Consider the following 19,467-nt stretch of genomic DNA (forward strand, 5'->3'; position numbering starts at 1 on the left):
CGGGGGGGGGGGGTGTTCTTGGGATTTCTGGAAAGTGGCTGTCACACCAGCTCCATTATTCAGAAAGGATAATTAATTGCTTCCTTTCCATACATCAATTTTCCTAATTTGACCCTGCGGTGGAAAAACATGTAAGGAGACCAGGAAGATCTCTAAGCTTTTCTCTTGGAGACGGGAGGTGTGGGTAGCAATCCAGTCCAAGCCCCTTGGGGTCCCCTGCCCCACCCCCTCTCTTGTGCCTGCCCACGTGGCCCCAACACGCAGGTCCTTAATGATAGACTGCCTCTGAACAGAGGTTCTGTTGGGATACCGGCAGGGCTTGTGAGCTGCAGGTGGGCCAGGGGTGGTTTGACTGAAGAGATTTCTCCCCCTCCCCCCGTTTTCCAGATTCCTAGTCTATATAAATGCTGAGCAATGAAAAGGAGGCGCAGGGTCGCTCACGGCAGCCGATTTGATCTCTAGGAAACCATCTTTGCTTTTCTTGGCTCTTCTAGTTCCAAAAACGACCAAACGCGTTTCTTCCTCAACCCCCCACCCCCACGCGAGGTGCCTCCTTCGGCTGAAGCCCCCTTCCCCTTTTCCAGGCTCCTGCAACATTTCGGAACCCCCCTGAGCAGTTTGATCGACAGACACACACACACCCGCACTTCGCCTGTGAAGGGACCCTGGACAGCAGCCTTTGACCCCCCCCCCGCCCGCCCCCCGATTCTTCTATGGTCAGGTAACTGGACCTTAAGGGAGCCGTCCCGAGTTGCGCCGGCCAATTAATCGCCTCTTCCTCCCCCCCCCCCCCCCGGAGCTCCTCCGGTCCCGTGACAAAACCAAAGCCTGTGAGAGCTGCCGGCCCCCTCATCCAGCTCCACTCCTGGGTCCCCGGTGTCGAAGCCCCCAGCTTTCCGCAGCCAGAGCCGCCCCCCCCACACACATACACCGGAGATTTTCCAGCTCTCGCGCCCTGCCCCACAGGCTCCCCGCCGACCGAGCAGGCCGCTCTCCCCCAGCCGCCCCCCGAGCGCCCCCACCTCGCCCGGCCACGGCACTTACTCGGGCAGCGCGGGACTGCCAAAGCTCTGGGGCTGGACGCTGAAGCAGAAGCAGGAGAACATGGGCGCGGGCTCAGCGCGGGCGGCCGCCGCCGCCTCCCCGGCTCCCTCTCCGCGCCGACAACCCAGCCAGAGGCATGGCCGGCCCCGGCAGAGCGAGGCTTTCACACGGCGCTCGGCCAGCTCGCCCACCGGCGGATCGGGACTCGGCCGGCTCTGCACATGCTCCGCGTCCTCCCAGCCGCTGGGTGGCCGCTAGGCTAGGCTCCTGCCGCCCCGGCCGGCCTCCCCCGCCCAGGACCTCGCTGAGTCGCCGCGGCGGAGAGGGCGCCCGCCAGCGCCGCCCGCCTCGGGCATCTGGCGAGGGCCGGCTCTTGCCCGACCTCCGAGAGATGCGGGCGGCTCCCGCCTTGGGCTCCGGCGGGGCCTGGCTTGGAAGGGCGGGCCGGGGGTGGACGGAGAGGGCACTGCGCCAGCAAAGAGGGCCGCGCCCCGCCCGCGCTCCAGCAGCTCCAAAGGGAAGGGCGGGGAAGGCGGAGGCGCCGGTGCTGCCTCCAGGGACAAACGGCGCTCTTGGCACACACTCGCACACGCACCCTAGGAAACGGCAAGGGAAGGCAACGCCGCGGTTGGCATTGCTGAAACGCCCCACGCAGTCTGGAAACGGCGGTCCCTGCTCCGAAAGAAGGCCGGAAAGCTCCGGTGGGCACCAGCAGCAACCGCCGTGTGCCAGGTCCTTCGGGAGGGTGGCCGCCAGAGCTGTTTGCTGGACGGCTCAGCCACCTGCTCTTCCTCCCGGGCCTTTGGCTCCTCCGGAAGAGCGACGTCTCCTCCAAGAGCCCCCAATGGGACCTTACTAGGTGAGCAGGTGCCCCCAAGAGCGCCGAGGCTGCGGTGCCTAGGCCGTCTTGAACGGCCTCCCAAGGCTCCGCGCAGAGGCCGGGCGCTGTCCGCCACCCAGGTGCTGAAGGCGGGGAATGGCAAAGCGAAACCAGAGTAAACCCGCTCCGGAGGGATTTAGGCCACCTCTGAAGTGGGCTAGAGCTGAGATCGCGAGGACATGTCCTCTCCCAACGGTTACTAGGACATCTTCATGCCAGGGTTACTGGGAAGGTGAGGGTGAAGCGAGTGGACACAGAGTTTATATGGCTGACTCTGAAACAGATGGGTGAGGGCTGCAAGCTGCTGCCAACCGTTGCTGTAGAAAGAATCTGCCAGAGCTTAATTTGTGTCTCCTGAATGAATGATGAATGAATGAATGAATGAATGAATGAAAGAAAGAAAGAAAGAAAGAAAGAAAAAAAGAGAGAAATTATGATAATAAAACCCTCTATGTTTGAATGATTGATTCCCATGAGTTGGACAATTCAAAGGTTTTCCAGGTTGGTTTGTCCTGATACGTTGGATCACAAATCCCTCTGAGCAACCCAGAAATGGGGTTGCAGCACCACAGCCTGGAAAGAGCCTGAAAAAAATGGGTGAAGTTCTCAGGCCAGCCCACTTCACAAGGTTGTTGTGAGGAAGGTGGGTTAGATATGTTCACTGCCTTCTTGTAAAAATAATAAAGTCATGATACAAATAAATCAAATCAAAGTCTGCAGAGCTCAGCTACTGTGCTGAGAACAGTTTTTTTTTACTTTCAACCCAATGTGTTTGTTCCATGTTTATCCTCCTCACTTGTTCCTTCTTCCAAGAACAGCTGTTTTTTTTTTTCTTGGGGAGGCAGGAAAGATGTCTACTGCTCTCACAACAGCTAGCTTGGAGTGGCATCAGTGGAGCATCCAGAAACAATGAGGCTTTGGCAACAGTTAGAGGGCAGTTGCCAAAAGGCAAGGAGCCTAGGGCAAGGAGGCCATGCAAGAGAGCAGGATGTTCTTTGCATCAAAAGCAGTTCAGGGGTCTCCAACCTTGGCTACTTTAAGACTTGTGGACTTCAACTCCCAGAATTCATCAGTCAGCTTAACTTAACTGGCTGAGGAATTCTGGGAGTTGAAGTCCTTAAGTCTTAAAGTTGTCAAGATTGGAGACCCCTACTCTCGTTTTCCTTCTTTTCCTCCCCTCTGATGTTTCGGTGGAAGATGGAGACACTTTAGAGCAGGGGTCTCCAACCTTGGCAACTTTAAGCCTGGTGGACTTCAACCTCCAGAATTCCCCAGCCAGCAAAGCTGGCTGAGGAATTCTGGAAGTTGAAGTCCACTAGTCTTAAAGTTGTCAAGGTTGGAGATCCCTGCTTTAGTTTTCCTCTCCTTCCCTCCCCTCTTTCTCCTGTAGAATATATAATCTCATTGAGGGACAGATGGGCATAAACCTTGGTTGCTGCTTGGGCCCCTTCTCTGAGTCATTGCCACTTCTTCTGCAACAGAACTGGGCCTGGCCTTGTCCAGAACCACCAAGAGGGCAGACTTACCCCAAGGAGCTGCCATGGAGAGGAGCTGCTCTGCTCTGCTCTCAAACAGCTTTTCTGCTCCAGTTGTCTATCTCTTCACTGCTCTTTGGTGCTGTGCTTTCATGAGATAAGGATGGGGCTATAAGGCCGTTTTCCAACCACCACCACCCCACACACATATACAACATGCCAACTTCATAGAAAGCAAAGAACTCACTTGGTTTCCTTTGGCAGATGTGCTGAGCTAACCTGAAGGGTTGTGAGGCACAGTGATGTCATCATAATCCATGACTTCTCATTGGTGAGTGTCAAAACATTGACAGGAACGGAAACAAGAGGCTGCAAACTGCTATGAATGGCAGTGAAAGAGAAATGGAATTTGTTTGTCCGTAGCTCATCAGCTCACCATTTGTCCTCAGAGGTTCATTATATTTGTACCACTCGATTGAAACATCCACACACTTTTCTAAGGAACGTATTATCTCTAAAGCAAATGAGGACTTCCATCTTTAGCAAAAGGACATTTGCGATTGGAGGGAATTAATTATTTGCTCAGTGATCTGGGCTCAATGCTGAGTCCTCAGAGCAGATTTAGAGAGCCACCTCTCATACCTGACCATGGCTATGTTCAGCTGGTAAAGAGGTGCCCACAGAAGACCTGTCGGGGAGGGGGATTCTGCCCAATGGTGGGATTCAAAAATATTTGCTAGCAGTTCTGTGGGTGTGGCTTGGTGGGCTTGGCAGGCATGGCTTGGTGGGTGTGGCTTGGTGTGCGTCGTAGGGGAAGTATACTGCAAAATCCCCATTCCCTCCCGATCAGCTGGGACTCGGGAGGCAGAGAATAGATGCGGGCGGGGCTAGCCAGAGGTGGTATTTATTGGTTCTCTGAACTACTCAAAATTTCTGCTACAGGTTCTCCAGAACTGGTCAGAGCCTGCTGAATACCACCTGATTCTGCCGCCTCCTCCTTCACTGCCTCTTCTTTAAAGTTGAGGAGGAGTCCCTGAAGCAGGGGTGTTCAGAAACGGTGGCTGCAGATTTTTGTGCAGAAGGGAATCAGGAAGAGGGCTGCAGAGATATTCTTCTTGAAAAAACTTGAACTTTTCTCAGCGAGGTGTGAAGCATATCCTCTGCCTGGGGAAAAAAAATAAAAGTGAGAAGAGAATCCCATTTAGAAACCACCACCAGCCGCACACATACACTCACCCAATCTCTGAGGTGTGTTATGACACAATGCCAGTGCCTGGGGAAAAAAGCAGGTGTGAAGATACAAAGCTTCCCATAGACCTGAGCATCTTCCACCTCTGACGTTTTGATTTATTTTAGCTTCTCTTAAAGGAACCAATGTGCAAACAGGAAGACATTTCCTGCTGCGAAGGGAAGCACTGGCTCCAAGCAGTTATATTTCCATCAAATTCCTCGGGAAATTCTTACATAAGGAAATGTGGCAAAGCAGCAGCAACTTCACGCTTGGTTTAGAAGGCTGTCCACTGAGTGGAGAAAAAAAAGAGAGAAAAGAGGAGAACTGTGTGGGCAGAGGGGCAACGTCAGTAGTTCGCCTCCCACTAAACGGGCTGTGATTCCCCACCACCATCATGGCAAATAGTGTGCAAGGGTGTTCCTGAGACAGTTCCCTCATCTAAACCCCAGCCCCGAAATGTTGAAGAAACCATATGACCACTATTATTTACCCATTCCATCAAAGACGAAGCATTTTGTTTATCTTCTTCTAGACTATTTTAAATAGAAAGCGGAAGAACATTCTATTGTACAATCCAAGATTTCCCTGAATTTCTCCCAAATCAAATAATAAAGATTGCAGTAATTTGTTGGAAAGTTGAAAGATTGGATTTTCTTAATTGAATTTTCAACTGGTGTCTTGAGAGAGAGAGACAGAGACAGAGATAGAGACAGACACCCCATATTTTTCGGAGTGTAAGACACACCTTTTTCCCTCAAAAAAAAAGAGGCTGAAAATCTGGGTGCGTCTTATACACTGAATACAGCATTTTTTTAAAAAAGAGTTTTTTTTTATTTTTAAACAAATAAAAACAGACAAAACAAAATAAAACAGAAACATATAATCTTCCATTACTGAATACAGCAGTTTTTGCCTCCAGAAACCCCACCCCTTCACCAAAATGGCCGTGCATAGCCTTTAGGAGGCTTTCAGAGAACTCCTGGGGGCTGGGGAGGGCAGAAATGAGCAAAAAACAGCCAATTTTTTGCTCAATTTTGTCCCCCCTCCCCTTGAGCACTCTATAAGCTTCCTAATGTACTTTTTAAAAACAAAAAATGGGCCCATTTTTGCAAAAAAAGGGCCATTTTTTGCTTGCTTTTGCCCTCCCTCACCCCCCCCAGCCCTCCAGGAACACTCTACAAGCCTCCTAAGGGCTATTCATGCCCTTTTTTGAAATAGCCCTTTTTGGGAGGTTTTTGGGAGGTTTGCAGAGCGCAAAAACTTTTTTTTAAATTTGCCTCTTCAAAACCTTGCTGCGTCTTATCCTCCGGTGCATCTTATACTCCAAAAAATACAGTAGATGGATGGATAGAGAGATAGAGATAAAGACGACAGAGATAGAGATATAAGATATATATATATATATATATATATATATATATATATATATATATATATATATGTATGTATGTATGTATGTATGTATGTATGTATGTATGTATGTATGTATGTATATGCATATGCATATGCATATGCATATGATGTATATGTATATGTATATGTATATGTATATGTATATGTATATGTATATGTATATGTATATGTATTCGTGTTACAACCCCTGGTATGCCCAAATACATACATATGCCCAAATATATATACATACATATGCCCAAATCAGCCTAATATGCAATACAGCCCTGGTTCGAATCCCAGTAAGGGTATGGCTAGCTGATGAGAGCTAAATAGCTTGAAATGGTTCCATACTAATCTCCCTTTATTTATTTATCAGCACAAATACAACACACACACACACACACACACACACATATGTGTGTGTGTGTGTGTGTGTGTTGTATTTGTGCTGAATATGTATGTATTTGGGCATACCAGGGGTTGTAACACGAATACATATACATATACATATACATATACCAGTGACGTGCAGTCAGGTGAGGCAAGTGAGGCACAGCCTCACCACTCTCATCATGAAAAAAAAAGTAAAAGTAAAAAGCTGAGCTAGTTACTGCCTTACCGTGGATGACTCTGCTTAACTGTTAAAAAAAGCTGGAAAAGGTACGTGTGGGTTGGAGGGAGGGGGGGGAATTCAAACTTCATCCTCCTGGTGCTGTGCAAGGCTTTGGGCAAAGGCTGGAGGGAAGGACCCTGGCTCGCTTGTGCTCTCCCTCCCCAAGAGTAGTTTGATTGCAGGCAGAGCCACGTTGTGGGGCATGGCTCTTTGACTGGCTTCCTGCCTCCTCCTGTGGTCTCCTCACTGGTGCTCTTCCTCCCCAAGTGTAGTGACTTCCTCCCCAGGCCCCCATTCATTTCTCTCTCTCACACACACAGCTGGATAAAACTATATGAAAATCTAGCCCAGCTTCACTGATTACAAGTTGAAAAGGCAACGTGGCTCCACCTGCAATCAAACTACACTTGGGGAGGGAGAGCACAAGCGAGCACTGAGGAGACCACAGGAGGAGGCAGGAAGCCAGGCAAAGAGCCATGCTGTAGTACACACACTTCCCCCCAGCCTCTTTCTTTTGGAAGGCTCAGATCGGTTCCCCTCCGGCTTCTCTGCCTCTCCTCTCACCCCAGCCTGCCAGCAGGAGGTGGTGGGTGGGCTTTATTGTGTTCCAGGCATTTCCCACCCAGACAGCAGGCTGCATTTGCAATGGTGGAGGTGTTTGGGAAAGGCAGCAGGGGAATGGGGGGTGGGGTGGCAGAGGAGCTTCTTTCAAGCCACTGGAAAAGATATCCAATCCAACTTTTGTGTTTGGGGGGGTTTGTTTGAGAGTGAGTGAGAGATGGAAGGGGTAGGAGAGATAGTCCAATCCATCTTCTCTGTGTGTGTGTGTGTGTGTTTGAGAGAGGGGGAGGAAGGGAGAGAGGGAGGAAGGAGGGGAAGGAGAAGAAAAAGAAAAAGAAAGAAGGAGCAAAGGAGAAAAACAAATGCTGTCACTTTAAATTGGAACTGAGCATGCCTGGCTGTGGAATTCTGGGAGTTGAAGTCCACAAGTCTAAAAATATTTGAAACCCAGCACTGTGTCAGTGCCTCACCAGTCATAAACCTCACCGCACGTCACTGACATATACATATACATAGATGATAGATAGATAGATAGATAGATAGATAGATAGATAGATAGATAGATAGATGATAGATAGATAGATGATAGATAGATAGATAGATAGATAGATAGATAGATAGATGATAGATAGATAGATAGATAGATAGATAGATAGATAGATGATAGATAGATGATAGATAGATAGATAGATAGATAGATAGATAGATAGATAGATAGATAGATAGATAGATGATAGATCAAGACCCCTAGAACAGAAATTCAGTCATCTCTTTGAGAATTTGGCAGATTTTATCTATTCTAAAAGATCTCCTATAGTTGCAGTGGAAGGGATTGCTAGCTGATTAGGCTCTTAAACCCCATAAGATGCTTTTTCCATATATTTACCCATCTCTTTATTCTGATTGTCATCTCATTCACTGAATTCCCATTTTTGACGTTTATTTCTTAGAGTGAGGAGGAACTCTGCTTGCTGGACAGTGGAAAAAAACCTTGGAGATGTGAGCCACTTAATAAGTGAAGGTGTGGGTGTGTATCGGGATGCATGCCAGGAAAAAAAATTATGTTTCATTCAAGACTTGTGACTCAAAAGCATAGAGAAACATGAGCATGGGAACAGCCTGAGCAAAGGCAGCTCTAAAAATACCCAACAATTCGTTTCTCTCCACATCTTCTGAGGCTTTGCCACCACCAGCCTTCTTAAGTCCCTTCATGGTTTTCCCTGAAGCTCCCCTGCCCTGCCTGTTCTCAGTTCACACCTACCAATGGTCAAATCTGTTGAATTAATAGGCCTTCCTCTCAGCCAGAAGCTCCTCTGCTTCTATGTCATATAATGCCTCATTTGTGCCAGGCAGAACTGACCTGCATTATCTCTGTCTTGACTGTAGACGGTTTGCTCTAAGGTAAAGGTAGAGGTTTCCCTCACACATATGTGCTAGTCGTTCCCAACTCTAGGTGGGGTGCTCATCTCTGTTTCAAAGGCGAAGAGCCAGGGCTGTCCGAAGACGTCTCCGTGGTCATGTGGCCGACATGACTAAATGCCATAGGCAAACGGAACGCTGTTACCTTCCCACCAATGGTGGCTCCTATTTTTCTACTTGCATTTTTACGTGTTTTTGAACTGCTAGGTTGGCAGAAGCTGGGACAAGTAATGGAAGCTCACTCTGTTATGTGGCGCTAGGGATTTGAACTGCCGAACTGTCAACAAGTTCATCATCTTTGCCACTGAACCAGGTTTGTTCTAGAATTGTGCAAAACATGATCTTTCCAGACACAACGCTGAAGCTCTCTGGAGCTGCTCAAGTGAGAGGAGCTGCTTGCTGAAGGAATGTGTTTGTGTCATTGAACCCCTGTGTGTGATTGAATGGAGAAATAAATGGACTTTGTTTCTGCTTGAAGACATTTCTCTTCTCATTCAAAAAGCTTCTTCAGTCCTGACTGACTGGTGGAGGATGGGAGGATTGATATTCCTTGCAGGCATCTGTTCGTTGGCGGTATCAGATCCCTAAAAGTGATACTGCCATTCAATTGGAAGAACGGGGGGTTGGATTCAATTCATTAGTATTGCCTGTGACAACTGGTATTTTATAACTTGTATCCTGGTGCCGAAGCACCCTGAGAACTTCTCACCTCTTGGGGAATGTATAGGAGGGATGGCCATGTGGGGTTTTTTCACTTTGATAGCCAGCGGAAGATAACCATGGGAACGTATGCTTATCCGTTTCTCAGGGCAGCTGGCAAAATAACATCTTCACACCTGTGGATCAGCTAAATCAGCATCTGCCTAAAGGGAGGGGTCTTTACTGCCTTAATTCTCAATTCTTGTCTTGCCTGAGGGTATTCAGACGCTGCTTTGAATCCATTGCTGTCACTTCTGCTTAATAAAAGTTTCCTTTTGAAATACTTTTTTTCAAGAGTCTTCACTTTCTTAAGTTAGGTGGAGACGCAATCCTTGCAGGAGGCTTATCTGTGCCCTCAGGGTCACATGTGTAGTGCAAATGGGTGTGGATCCTTCTTCAACATCTTCAAGGAAAAACAAAGTCCAGCTGCCATTTGAAAAAGCACCTTTGGGTGCTGATGTAAATATGAAAGAAATAAGAGGATCCACTGAGGGCAAGGTGTGTGTTGTAATGGCATTGCACAAAAGATGCAACTGTCTTAATGTGCAATGCAATCACAATCTCACCAGACTAGTCCAAAACAAAATAAGCCACATTCATAATATATGAAGCTGGCCGGAAGAACAGAGTCTGGAGCCAAGAAACCACTGTTGCTTATGCAGCATCTTCACCCAGACAGGAAAGTTTTTATTGTTCCTGTCTAGGAATAGATGAGAGATGGACTGATGAATGGATCCAGGCCAGAGCCCTCTCCACTGCCTAAGAGAGATCCCAAATTAAAATTCACTACAACCCCTGTAGAAAGAGCCAAAGGCATCAGGCTTGAGTTCTGTTGTTTCTGTCCATCATGACAATATTTGAGGGGCTGCCACAAAGAAGAGGGAATCAAATTCTCCAAAGCACCAGAAGGCAAGACAAGAAACAATGGATGGAAACCAATCAAAGAGAGAAGCAACCTTGAATTAAGGAAAAAGTTCTTGACAGTTAGAACAATTAACCAGTGGAACAGCTTGACTCCTGAAATCGTGGGTACTTCATCACTGGAGGTTTTTAAGAAGAATACTTGTCGGAAATGGTATAGAGTCTCCTGCTTGAGCAGGGGACTGGTCTAGAAGATCTCCAAGTCCCTTACAGCTCTATTCTATTCCAAATTCAACACAGTTCTAGGTTGCATAAACAGAGGGATAGAATCAAGATCATGTGAAGTGTTAATGCCTTGGTAAGGCCACACTTGGAATGCTGCATCCAGTTTTAGTTGCCACAATATAAAAAAATATGTGGGGACTCTAAAAAGAGTGCAGAGAAGAGCAACAAAGATGATTAGGGGACTGGAGGCTAAAACAAATAGAGAACGGCTGCTGGAATGGAGTATGTCAAGTTTAATGAAAAGAGGGACTAGGGGAGACATGATAGTGGCCTTCCAATGCCTCAGGGGCTGCCACAAAGAAGAGGGAATCAAGCTATTCTCCAAAGCACCTGAGGGCAGGACAAGAAGCAATGGGTGGAAACTAATGAAGGAGAGAAGCAATTTAGAACTAAGGAAAATTTCCTGACAGTGAGAATAATTAATTAGTGTAACAACCTGCCTCCAGAAGTTGTGAATGCCCCAACACTGGAAGTTTTTAAGAAGATGTTGGGTAATCATTTGTCTGAAGTGGTATAGAGTTTCCTGCCTAACAGGAGGCTGGACTAGAAGACCTCCAAGGTCCCTTCCAACCCTACTATTCTATTCTATTCTATTCTAAATTCTATTCATTAGGGAAAGGATATTGTTTCTGGCCGAGGGTATGCTTACCAGCAAAGATTGTTTTCCCTGCAGAGGGTGTAAAATAACAATTGCACTTACTGTATCTAGCTACTGCAAATCCCTTTCAAATTGTAGGTGGCAAGTTTTAATGAAATCAGGTCAAGAGAAAATGTAATACAAGGTCTGTGGTAGAATTGAATGGCCAGCTTGCAGACCAGAGGCAGTGGCCCTATCCGGATCGTTCTACCCATGGTTCAGCAACAAAACCACTGAATTTCAAGGTTGCAGTTTGGAGAGGGGAGTTGGATGATTCGGTGAAAGATGGAGGCACTTTATAGCAGGGGTCTCCAACCTTGGCAACTTCAAGCCTGGTGGACTTCAACTCCCAGAATTCCCCAGCCAGCAAACTGGATGGGGAATTCTGGGAGTTGAAGTCCGCCAGGCTAGAAGTTGCCAAAGTTGGAGACTCCTGCTTTAGAGCTATAATGTCACAGGTCTTCTTCTGCAGTCTTCAAATATTGCCCATACCTTCAGCAAAAATTTCAGCTGGTGGTCTTCTGTCACGGACTCCAAGCCATGCAGTGTGTCTATCTCCAATTGAATATAATCCAGCTCTAACTTTAAGAGAAATTGTATCCTCTGCAAGAGAAAGGTGGAAGTGGAAGGGGAGGAGAGGCAAAATAACTGCCCACTTCTGATTCATATATTATCTTCATGAACGAGACGTACACACCAAATTATGTAAAGGCTGTATGGGAAGGAATGATCCATCACCTCAGCAATGCCCTGAAGAGCAATAAACAGTCTCTGCGATCATCAATTATTTACCACATAAAAGCATGATGTTCTACCGGGCAATGCTTGCTCATATTTCTTTAAGCAAAAATGCATTTTGGAGCCAGCCAGTGTCATGTTTAACCCTGCAGCTCCCAACTGACTTTCACTAAGGCCATCACATCCAACAAGATGGAGCCATTGCCCAAATTCTGTGGTGCCAGAACTATGTTTCTAGCAGCTAGGCACCTTGGGATGTTCGTAGAGAGGCTGACAGGATCACAGACATCTGTTGGGAGGGCACAGCTCAGCAACATACCGTATTTTTCAGAGTATAAGATGCTCCGAAGTATAAGATGCACCTAGCTTTTGGGGAGGAAAACAAGGGGGGGATCTGCTTCTGCCTCCCAGCAATTTGGCTCCTTGCAACAAACAGCAAACAGTACAGATAATATACACTGTTTGTAGTGTTACATTTCAGACTATACTTGTACAGATGCTGTTAAAATTGATGTGCTTTCTGGAAGTATAGTTATGCTCTGCTATTTAAAAGAAGATACAATAGCACAAGGCCTCTTCAAATCAAGCATTTATTTTAAAAAAGCTTCTCCATTTTGTTAAGCTGTCTAAAACAATAATAAATCAGTCTTTAAAATAAGTCTAATAATTTGAAAATTCTATAGACATTTATAGTTATTGACTTACCTTCTTGCAGCAAACAGTAAACAGCCTGATTAGCACAAGGAAAAAAAATCTGCTTCCTAGCAATTTGCCTTGTGGAGTAAACAGCAAGTTTCACTTTCAGTTTAAGCATGGGGCCTCCCGATCATCAGCTGTTGCAGGCTGCAGGGTTTGCTATAGCCTATTGCAGCCACCGCAAGCCACATTTTCCCTGTTCGCTGCAAGGAGGTAAATTGCTGGGAGGCAGAGGCCAAAGGGTGGGGGATGGTGGGTGGGTGGGGCTACATTCAGTGTATAAGATGCACCCAAATTTTCACCCTCTTTTAGGGGGGAGAAGGTGCATCTTATACTCCCAAAAATATGATAATCTGTTCCGGGTTTATTTGAGGGATATACACTTCCATGTCCGTGTACATACATGTCCATCTCACTGTTCTATGTCAGGGAAAGCCCTGTTACACAAAGCATAGAAATGCTGAGTTCAAGTACCAATCATTCCCCTGATCGTCTGCCTTCTGCCCTGATTGGAAGGTGTGGAGTTGGCAATCACAGTATCCTGGAGGAGGGGGGGGCAAGAAATGGGAGGATGCAGTTTGGAGAAGTTTGATGTGTGGATTTTAAACGTTCAATGTTTCCTTCTCAGGATTTGGTCCAAATCCCACCTGACAGTATTAAGACTATCTTATTGATTCCAAAGCATGAACGAAAATTTGTGTAGGCCAAATACAGTGAATCACAACTCACAACATCCCCGGGAACAAAGCCAAGAGCAAAGATGCTGGGTTGTGCAGTTGAGCATCTTCAGGAGAATCAGACATTGCTCATCCCTGACTCAGCTTTAGCCTGTATCAGCATTACAGCTGTGTTGGTGGGGTGAAGAAGCAGCTTATGTTTCCTTAGAGGTGGTATTCAGCCAGTTTGGACCGGGTCGGGTGAACCGGAAGTGGAAATTTTGAGTAGTTTAGAGAACCTAGGCGCCTAGGAGTAGAGCCTTCTCTGTGGCGGGCCCAGCCCTGTGGAATAACCTCCCTCCGGATATTAGGACTACCTCTGACCTCCGCTCCTTCCATGTAAAGCTCAAGACTCACCTATTCCAAGTAGCTGGCCTGGCTCAACCATGATCTAATTATATCGCTCCTGACGGGTTTTTATTTGTGTAATTTAATTGAATTTATTTATTTATTTAGGGGTTTTTAAATATTGTGATTTTAATTGTTTTTATCCATCAGCCCACCTCCTCCTTGTACACGTCTTAGTATACGTCTTTGTTATATGTATGTCTTGTTCAGATATGTATTTTATATGTTTTATTGTACGCCGCCCCGAGTCCTTCGGGAGAGGGTGCGGCTAAGAAATAAATATTCATTCATTCATTCATTCATATTCATTCATTCAACCAGCAAATGCCACCTCTGGTTGGCCCCGCCGTTCCCTGTTCTATACTGGTTTTTTTTTTTAACTCAGGTGATTCGCACAGCAGAGTGGACTGCCATGCTGCAGCTGAGCTAAAAATCGGCTCAGCTCACCAGCACGGACACCCAGGGTGGTCTTTGAGTGCTGCACATGTGTGCAAAGCGCTCTCTCATAGAACTGGTAGGAAAAGATTTGGATTCCCACTACTGGTTTGCTTGGATCCCTGCAGGCAAACACATCTCTGCACATTAACAAAGCAAGTTGCTCTTATCGATGCCTACAAGAGATGGCCATTTGGGAGCCTTCTGAAGGACAGCAATGAGTAAGGCAAACGCCCCACCCCCCTTCTTTCTTGGGCTGTTTTGTTTTAGCATTTGGTTTTCTGGGAGAGAGAGAAGAACATGCAGCCCAAGTCTACTGCGTGTAAATTCTCATCAAGGCACACAAACCAACACATCAGTTAGTTTTTCAGAGCTTGATGTCAGAGGATACAAAGCTCCAGATCCAGTGGTGGGTTCCTACTGTTTTGGCCTGGTTCGGCTGAACCGGTAGTTCAGCCCTTAACCGGTAGTTCAGCCCTTAACCGGTAGTTCACCCCTTAACCGGTTCCCTGGTTGCTGCTGTCACCGCCGCTATCTTGTTTTTTAGTTCTGTGCATGTGCAGTTCAATTTTAATTGGACTGCATATGCATGCACAGCGTGCATCCAGTGCGTGTGGCTGATGGAACTGGCAGTAAAACCGCCTGGAATCCTCCCTGTCCAGATCATCTGGTTTGCAACGATCCTTTTCAGTATGATTAGCCAATGAAGACATACCAGATCCTCTGGATTTAGAAGCAGCAAAATTCAGGACAGAGCAGAAACAGTGACGGACGCTGTGATGAATTCCATTGTTCTTTTCTTTATTTCTTCAGGTATGGCTTATGGAGGTATATTGCAAAGCATCAGAAAGAGAAGTAAGAATTAAGGTTAGAAATGGACCAAGTGGATTATCCACTATCCAAAACAGGCACAGTGCCTGAAGCCTATTTTTTTTACCATCTCCAAATCTATATTATAATACAGATAATTGGATTCCAATGTGTTATTATCGGAACAATATATTGCATACAAGTAAACTATTCATGAATTTATTTTGCTGTCCTGAAATTATGAGGCTGCCCAGGGCATGCAAGCAATTTAATCCATTTTTGGAGGAGAATATTGCCCTCCTCCAGGGTGCCAACTTCCCATTTGCAAAATACCAGCAAAGATTCAAGCCAATTCCTAATGTTTCTGTGAATCAAAAATTCTGTAATTGTTGTTCTGTTGCTTCCCTTGTCGCTGCAATGTTAGGTCTTTGGGGAATCACCACTTTGCTATGCCATTAAGTATAAAATGGTATCAAAATTGTATTATTTTAAGCTTCCTTGTGGGAACAATTTCAGAGGGGAAAATAGAGGAGTAGATCTTGCCTGACTAAAGAACTGACTTCTTTTGTGAACAAGCACACCGTTGTCAAACACTATTTTCCTTGATTTGCATGGTCATAGACAATTTAACAGATTTAAAATAATGAGATCTTTGTAACCTCTTTATCCTTAAAGGTAAAGGTTCCCCTCGCACATATGTGCTAGTCGTTCCCAACTCTAGGGGGCGGTGCTCATCTCTGTTTCAAAGCCAAAGAGCCAGCGCTGTCCAAAGATGTCTCCTTGGTCATGTGGCTGGCATGACTAAATGCTGAAGGTGTATTGAACACTGTTACCTTCCCACCAAAGGTAGTTCTTATTTTCCTACTTGCATTTTTTATGTGCTTTTGAACTGTTAGGTTGGCAGAAGCTGGGACAAGTAACGGGAGCTCACTCCATTATGCGGTGCTAGGGATTTGAACCGCCGAACTGCTGACCTTTCTGATTGACAAGCTCAGCATTTAGCCACCCCGTCCCTCTTTATCCTTACAGCACCATGGATTAAGGAGCTCCTTGTGCTCCTTATAAAAGTATATTTGTATTATATTTCTTCTTCGTTTTGTGATGCATTGCAGACTACATTCTCCCGCCATATCTCTCCAAGGAATATCTGCTTTTTTCCAATCATTAACCAGATGAAGAGTTGCAAAAATAAAAAGTATGAGGCTGTGTTTTATTAGCTTCCCTCCCTATACTTATGAAAATGGGCATTGGTGTTGGCATTAGTTGGCGTTGAAAGAAAATACTTGAGGATCTACAGAAAAGATGTGTTTTCTGATGCTCCTACCTTGCCTTATTGCTTAAGCCATTGTAGATAAATTGATGTGCAGATGGTCTGTTTATGTGCTATTTGATGAGACTGGATAAACTGCCAGGTGACATCACGGCAAAATAAAATCTAAGACTAAAACCTGAGTCTGAAAGATTAGTAACTTAACTGAAGTAAAAGCAAAACAGGAAATTTTAGGAATGTTATATGTTTGAACTTCTTTTAAAAAAAATTTGCTTTTTAAAAAAAATAGACCAATTAAATGAACACTTAGCTGTAATGAGCTCTGAAAGCTTGAGTTGACCCAGCCCCCATCCAAATGAGCCCTGGAGGCTTCACTTGGCTACCAAAGAGCTGTAGAAGTTGACCCCAAAAGCCCTGGAACCTGGGGTTCAGGCCAGGATCATTCCAGAAGCCTGCGTTCACCCAAAATGACCTCTAGAGGCTTGAGGTGACCCCCGATGAACCCTGGAAGTTTGAGTTGACCCCTGAATGAGAGGCTTCAGTTGGTCACCAAAGAGCCATAGAAGTTGACCCCAAAAGCCCTGGAAGATGGTGCTCACGCAAGATCACTCCAGAAGCTTGAGTTGACCTAAAATGACCTTTTGAAGCTTGAATTGACCTATAAACAAACCCTGAAAGCTTGAGTTGACCCCCAAATGACAAATTATGTAATGGTTGTATAGGAAGGAATGATCCATCATCTCAGCAATACACCCTGAAGACCAATAAACAGCCCCCGTGATGATTGGATTTATCATTATTTATCAGATAAAAATTATGATGTAGCACATCAGGAATGAATACATCTACCTCATTATGAATCTGAAAAGTTTAGCAACAACTTTTCTGATTTTTTAAAAATTATTATTGGTGATGTTTAATTTAATAAAAGAAGTACAAATGTAGTACTCGGGGAGAACTATTAAAACATAGACATTTTGTTGTATTTAATGGTTTCTTGAGTTCTTTGAAGTATGTGCCCTCACGAATCATGTTCTCTGGTGAGAACATGCAGCATATAAATATTAAATAACTGGAGGACTTATGCTTCTGCTTCTCTTAAGTAGTGACTGATTGGTCTAATTGGGAATTCTCTTTTGGAAATCCCAGCAACAAGAGCTTAAAATATACCAACAGCCCACGTTGCTGCTGGGTCTCAACCCTAGAAGACATCCGGAGCAAATTATATCTTTTCAATGTAGGTTCTGCTACATTGGCCAGGTTTCTTCTGCATCTGGAAGGCCATGTCTGCTCAGTCTCATTTGAAGTCCATTGGGCTGCATACAAACCTATGTTGTATTCACCCCTTGAAACAGTTTCCAGAAAATGCTCCATCAGTTCTTTTCTGTTGAACCAAATTATCCACAAATCCTGTCTACCTCAAATTCACCGTTATTATTTATGTCTTAGGCAAATTCGAGGTAGGCAGGATTTGTGAATAATTTTATTCATTCACTATAAATTCAAAATCCATCAATACTTGGCATAAGCACACAGTGACTCAAAACTCTTGAGTTCAGGGTTTTGTTTTGAGTACAGATCAAAGTTGAACTAGTTTTTCAACTTTTTTGAATGATAATCTTCTCCTGCAGTTGAAAAAAATAACTACCCTGCTTACCACAAAGCAGGAGATAAATCAGAGGAAGCCTTCAGAAAAAAACTTGCACCTGAATGATCAATTCATAGATCTTCCTGGAAGCAAATTTGGTTATTTATTCTATCCTCAACTCATAATTGTGTGTGCAAACACCCAAACAAGCACTGTTGAATGGAGCCATTTTTATCCCTCAGCTTCTCTGTTCAGTGCTATGTTGGTAAATTGTTAGTTTTTAAAGTGGATTTGTAGTGTCTAATTAGGTTATGCATGTTATGTGAAGGAGCAGATTGAGCTGGTTTTTTTGCACCAGGACAATCCCTACTTCCTGCCATCTGTGCTACTGAGGTTAAACATCCTGTCATTAGGTGGCAATTAGTTTCTCTGAATAGAAATTCAGACCGTATCTTTTTTATAAAGGCCATCTGATTTCTGGTTTTTTTCCCCTCAGAATATGGCCTGAACAGGGAAGGTGACTTTGTGTTTGTCCCAAAGAGCTGCCAATCACAAAATGTGAGCATACAGTGTTGGGAGAGAGGGTGGCTCTCAGAATGCCATTTATTAAATTTATTACATTTATTAAATGCCTCTGATTTTAGAATGGCAATACAGAGGATGTTTGACTCTCTTTTCTGGTTCCTGGTTAAAATTGTTTTATTTACGAAAGCATTTTAAGGTATAAATGTTCTATAATTTGATTGTACCTTTACATTGCTGTATTTATTTTTAACAATACAGTATATTGCAATGTAGGTGGTGTCATTTTGTTTAATTCCTTTTTAACTTTGCATCTGATGTGCCTCAATCTGAAAGCATGTGATGCAAAGGTGCTGTAAACCCATTTCAGGAATATGCATTAGACAGCAGTGGGTTTCACATTTAGTTACCACCCGTTTGCCCCCGCGCGTGCCTGCTTGCTTCACAGGCGCAAACGCCCCTTCCACGCATGCATTTTGCCTCAAAAACGTGCCTAAATAGAACGGCATATTGCAGGCCCACCAGCAATTTCCACTACCAGTTCAGGTGAACTGGTCCGAACCGGCTGAATACCACCTCTGGTATTAGAGCTGTCCATGCTTCACAAACACAACTTCAAAGGAGTGGTTTGGGTCTACCAAAAGGACACCACCGCCACTATTACCCCCTGTTATTGCTTCTGCTCCCACTAAGTAGCTGTCAGGTGTGCCTGCTTCAGCTTCTTCACTTCACTGGCATCCTGCCATTAAAAAACCAGGGGAGGGCGGAAGGTATTTGGGGTAGTAAAGTTCAGGCATGGGAATGAGATGACAAACATGGGAGGGGAGACACATTACAAGAACCAGAAAGGCCAAACCGGAAAATAAACCAGTCGCCAAGGACACCTGGCCTGGGAACAGAATGCAAAACTATATTGAGAGGCGCCAATCACCCAAGCCGTTTCCAAAATATCAATATGACATACTGGTGGAGTGGTCAAGGGGGAGCGGGCCAGGGAAAGGGGGGGGAAGTGTAACCTTTGCATGAGAATACTCAGATTCAGCTTTACTTTCACTGCAACAACTTATCTGTAGCAAAAGAACCTGTAGTAAAAGAACCTATCACCGTGTTGCCGAACCTAAGACACACGTGCCACAGGTGGCATGCGGAGCCCTCTCTGTGGGCACACGAGCCATCACCCAGCTCAGCTCCACTGTGTATGCATGAGTGCCTCCTGCTGGCCAGCTGATTTTTGGGTCTCTGCC

The 19,467-nt window shown here is 45.4% G+C and overlaps 1 protein-coding gene and 1 long non-coding RNA gene across 2 annotated transcripts in view; one reads left to right on the plus strand and one right to left on the minus strand.

Moving 5' to 3' along the window:
• Nucleotides 1–2,131, minus strand: part of FAM13C (family with sequence similarity 13 member C) — a 55,472-nt gene extending 53,341 nt beyond the window's left edge. The window contains exon 1 of the mRNA XM_081954543.1: nucleotides 1,045–2,131. Within this exon, the coding sequence (XP_081810669.1) occupies nucleotides 1,045–1,106 (62 nt within the window). The 5' untranslated portion in view covers nucleotides 1,107–2,131. The remainder of the gene's footprint in view (nucleotides 1–1,044) is intronic.
• Nucleotides 2,132–6,334: 4,203 nt separating this feature from the next.
• Nucleotides 6,335–19,467, plus strand: part of LOC309392931 — a 137,778-nt gene continuing 124,645 nt past the window's right edge. The window contains exon 1 of the long non-coding RNA XR_014175511.1: nucleotides 6,335–6,441. This is a non-coding gene — a long non-coding RNA (uncharacterized lncRNA). The remainder of the gene's footprint in view (nucleotides 6,442–19,467) is intronic.

This window comes from Natrix helvetica, assembly GCF_964273705.1.
Source record: "Natrix helvetica genome assembly, chromosome: 5".
Lineage (NCBI taxonomy): Eukaryota > Metazoa > Chordata > Lepidosauria > Squamata > Natricidae > Natrix > Natrix helvetica.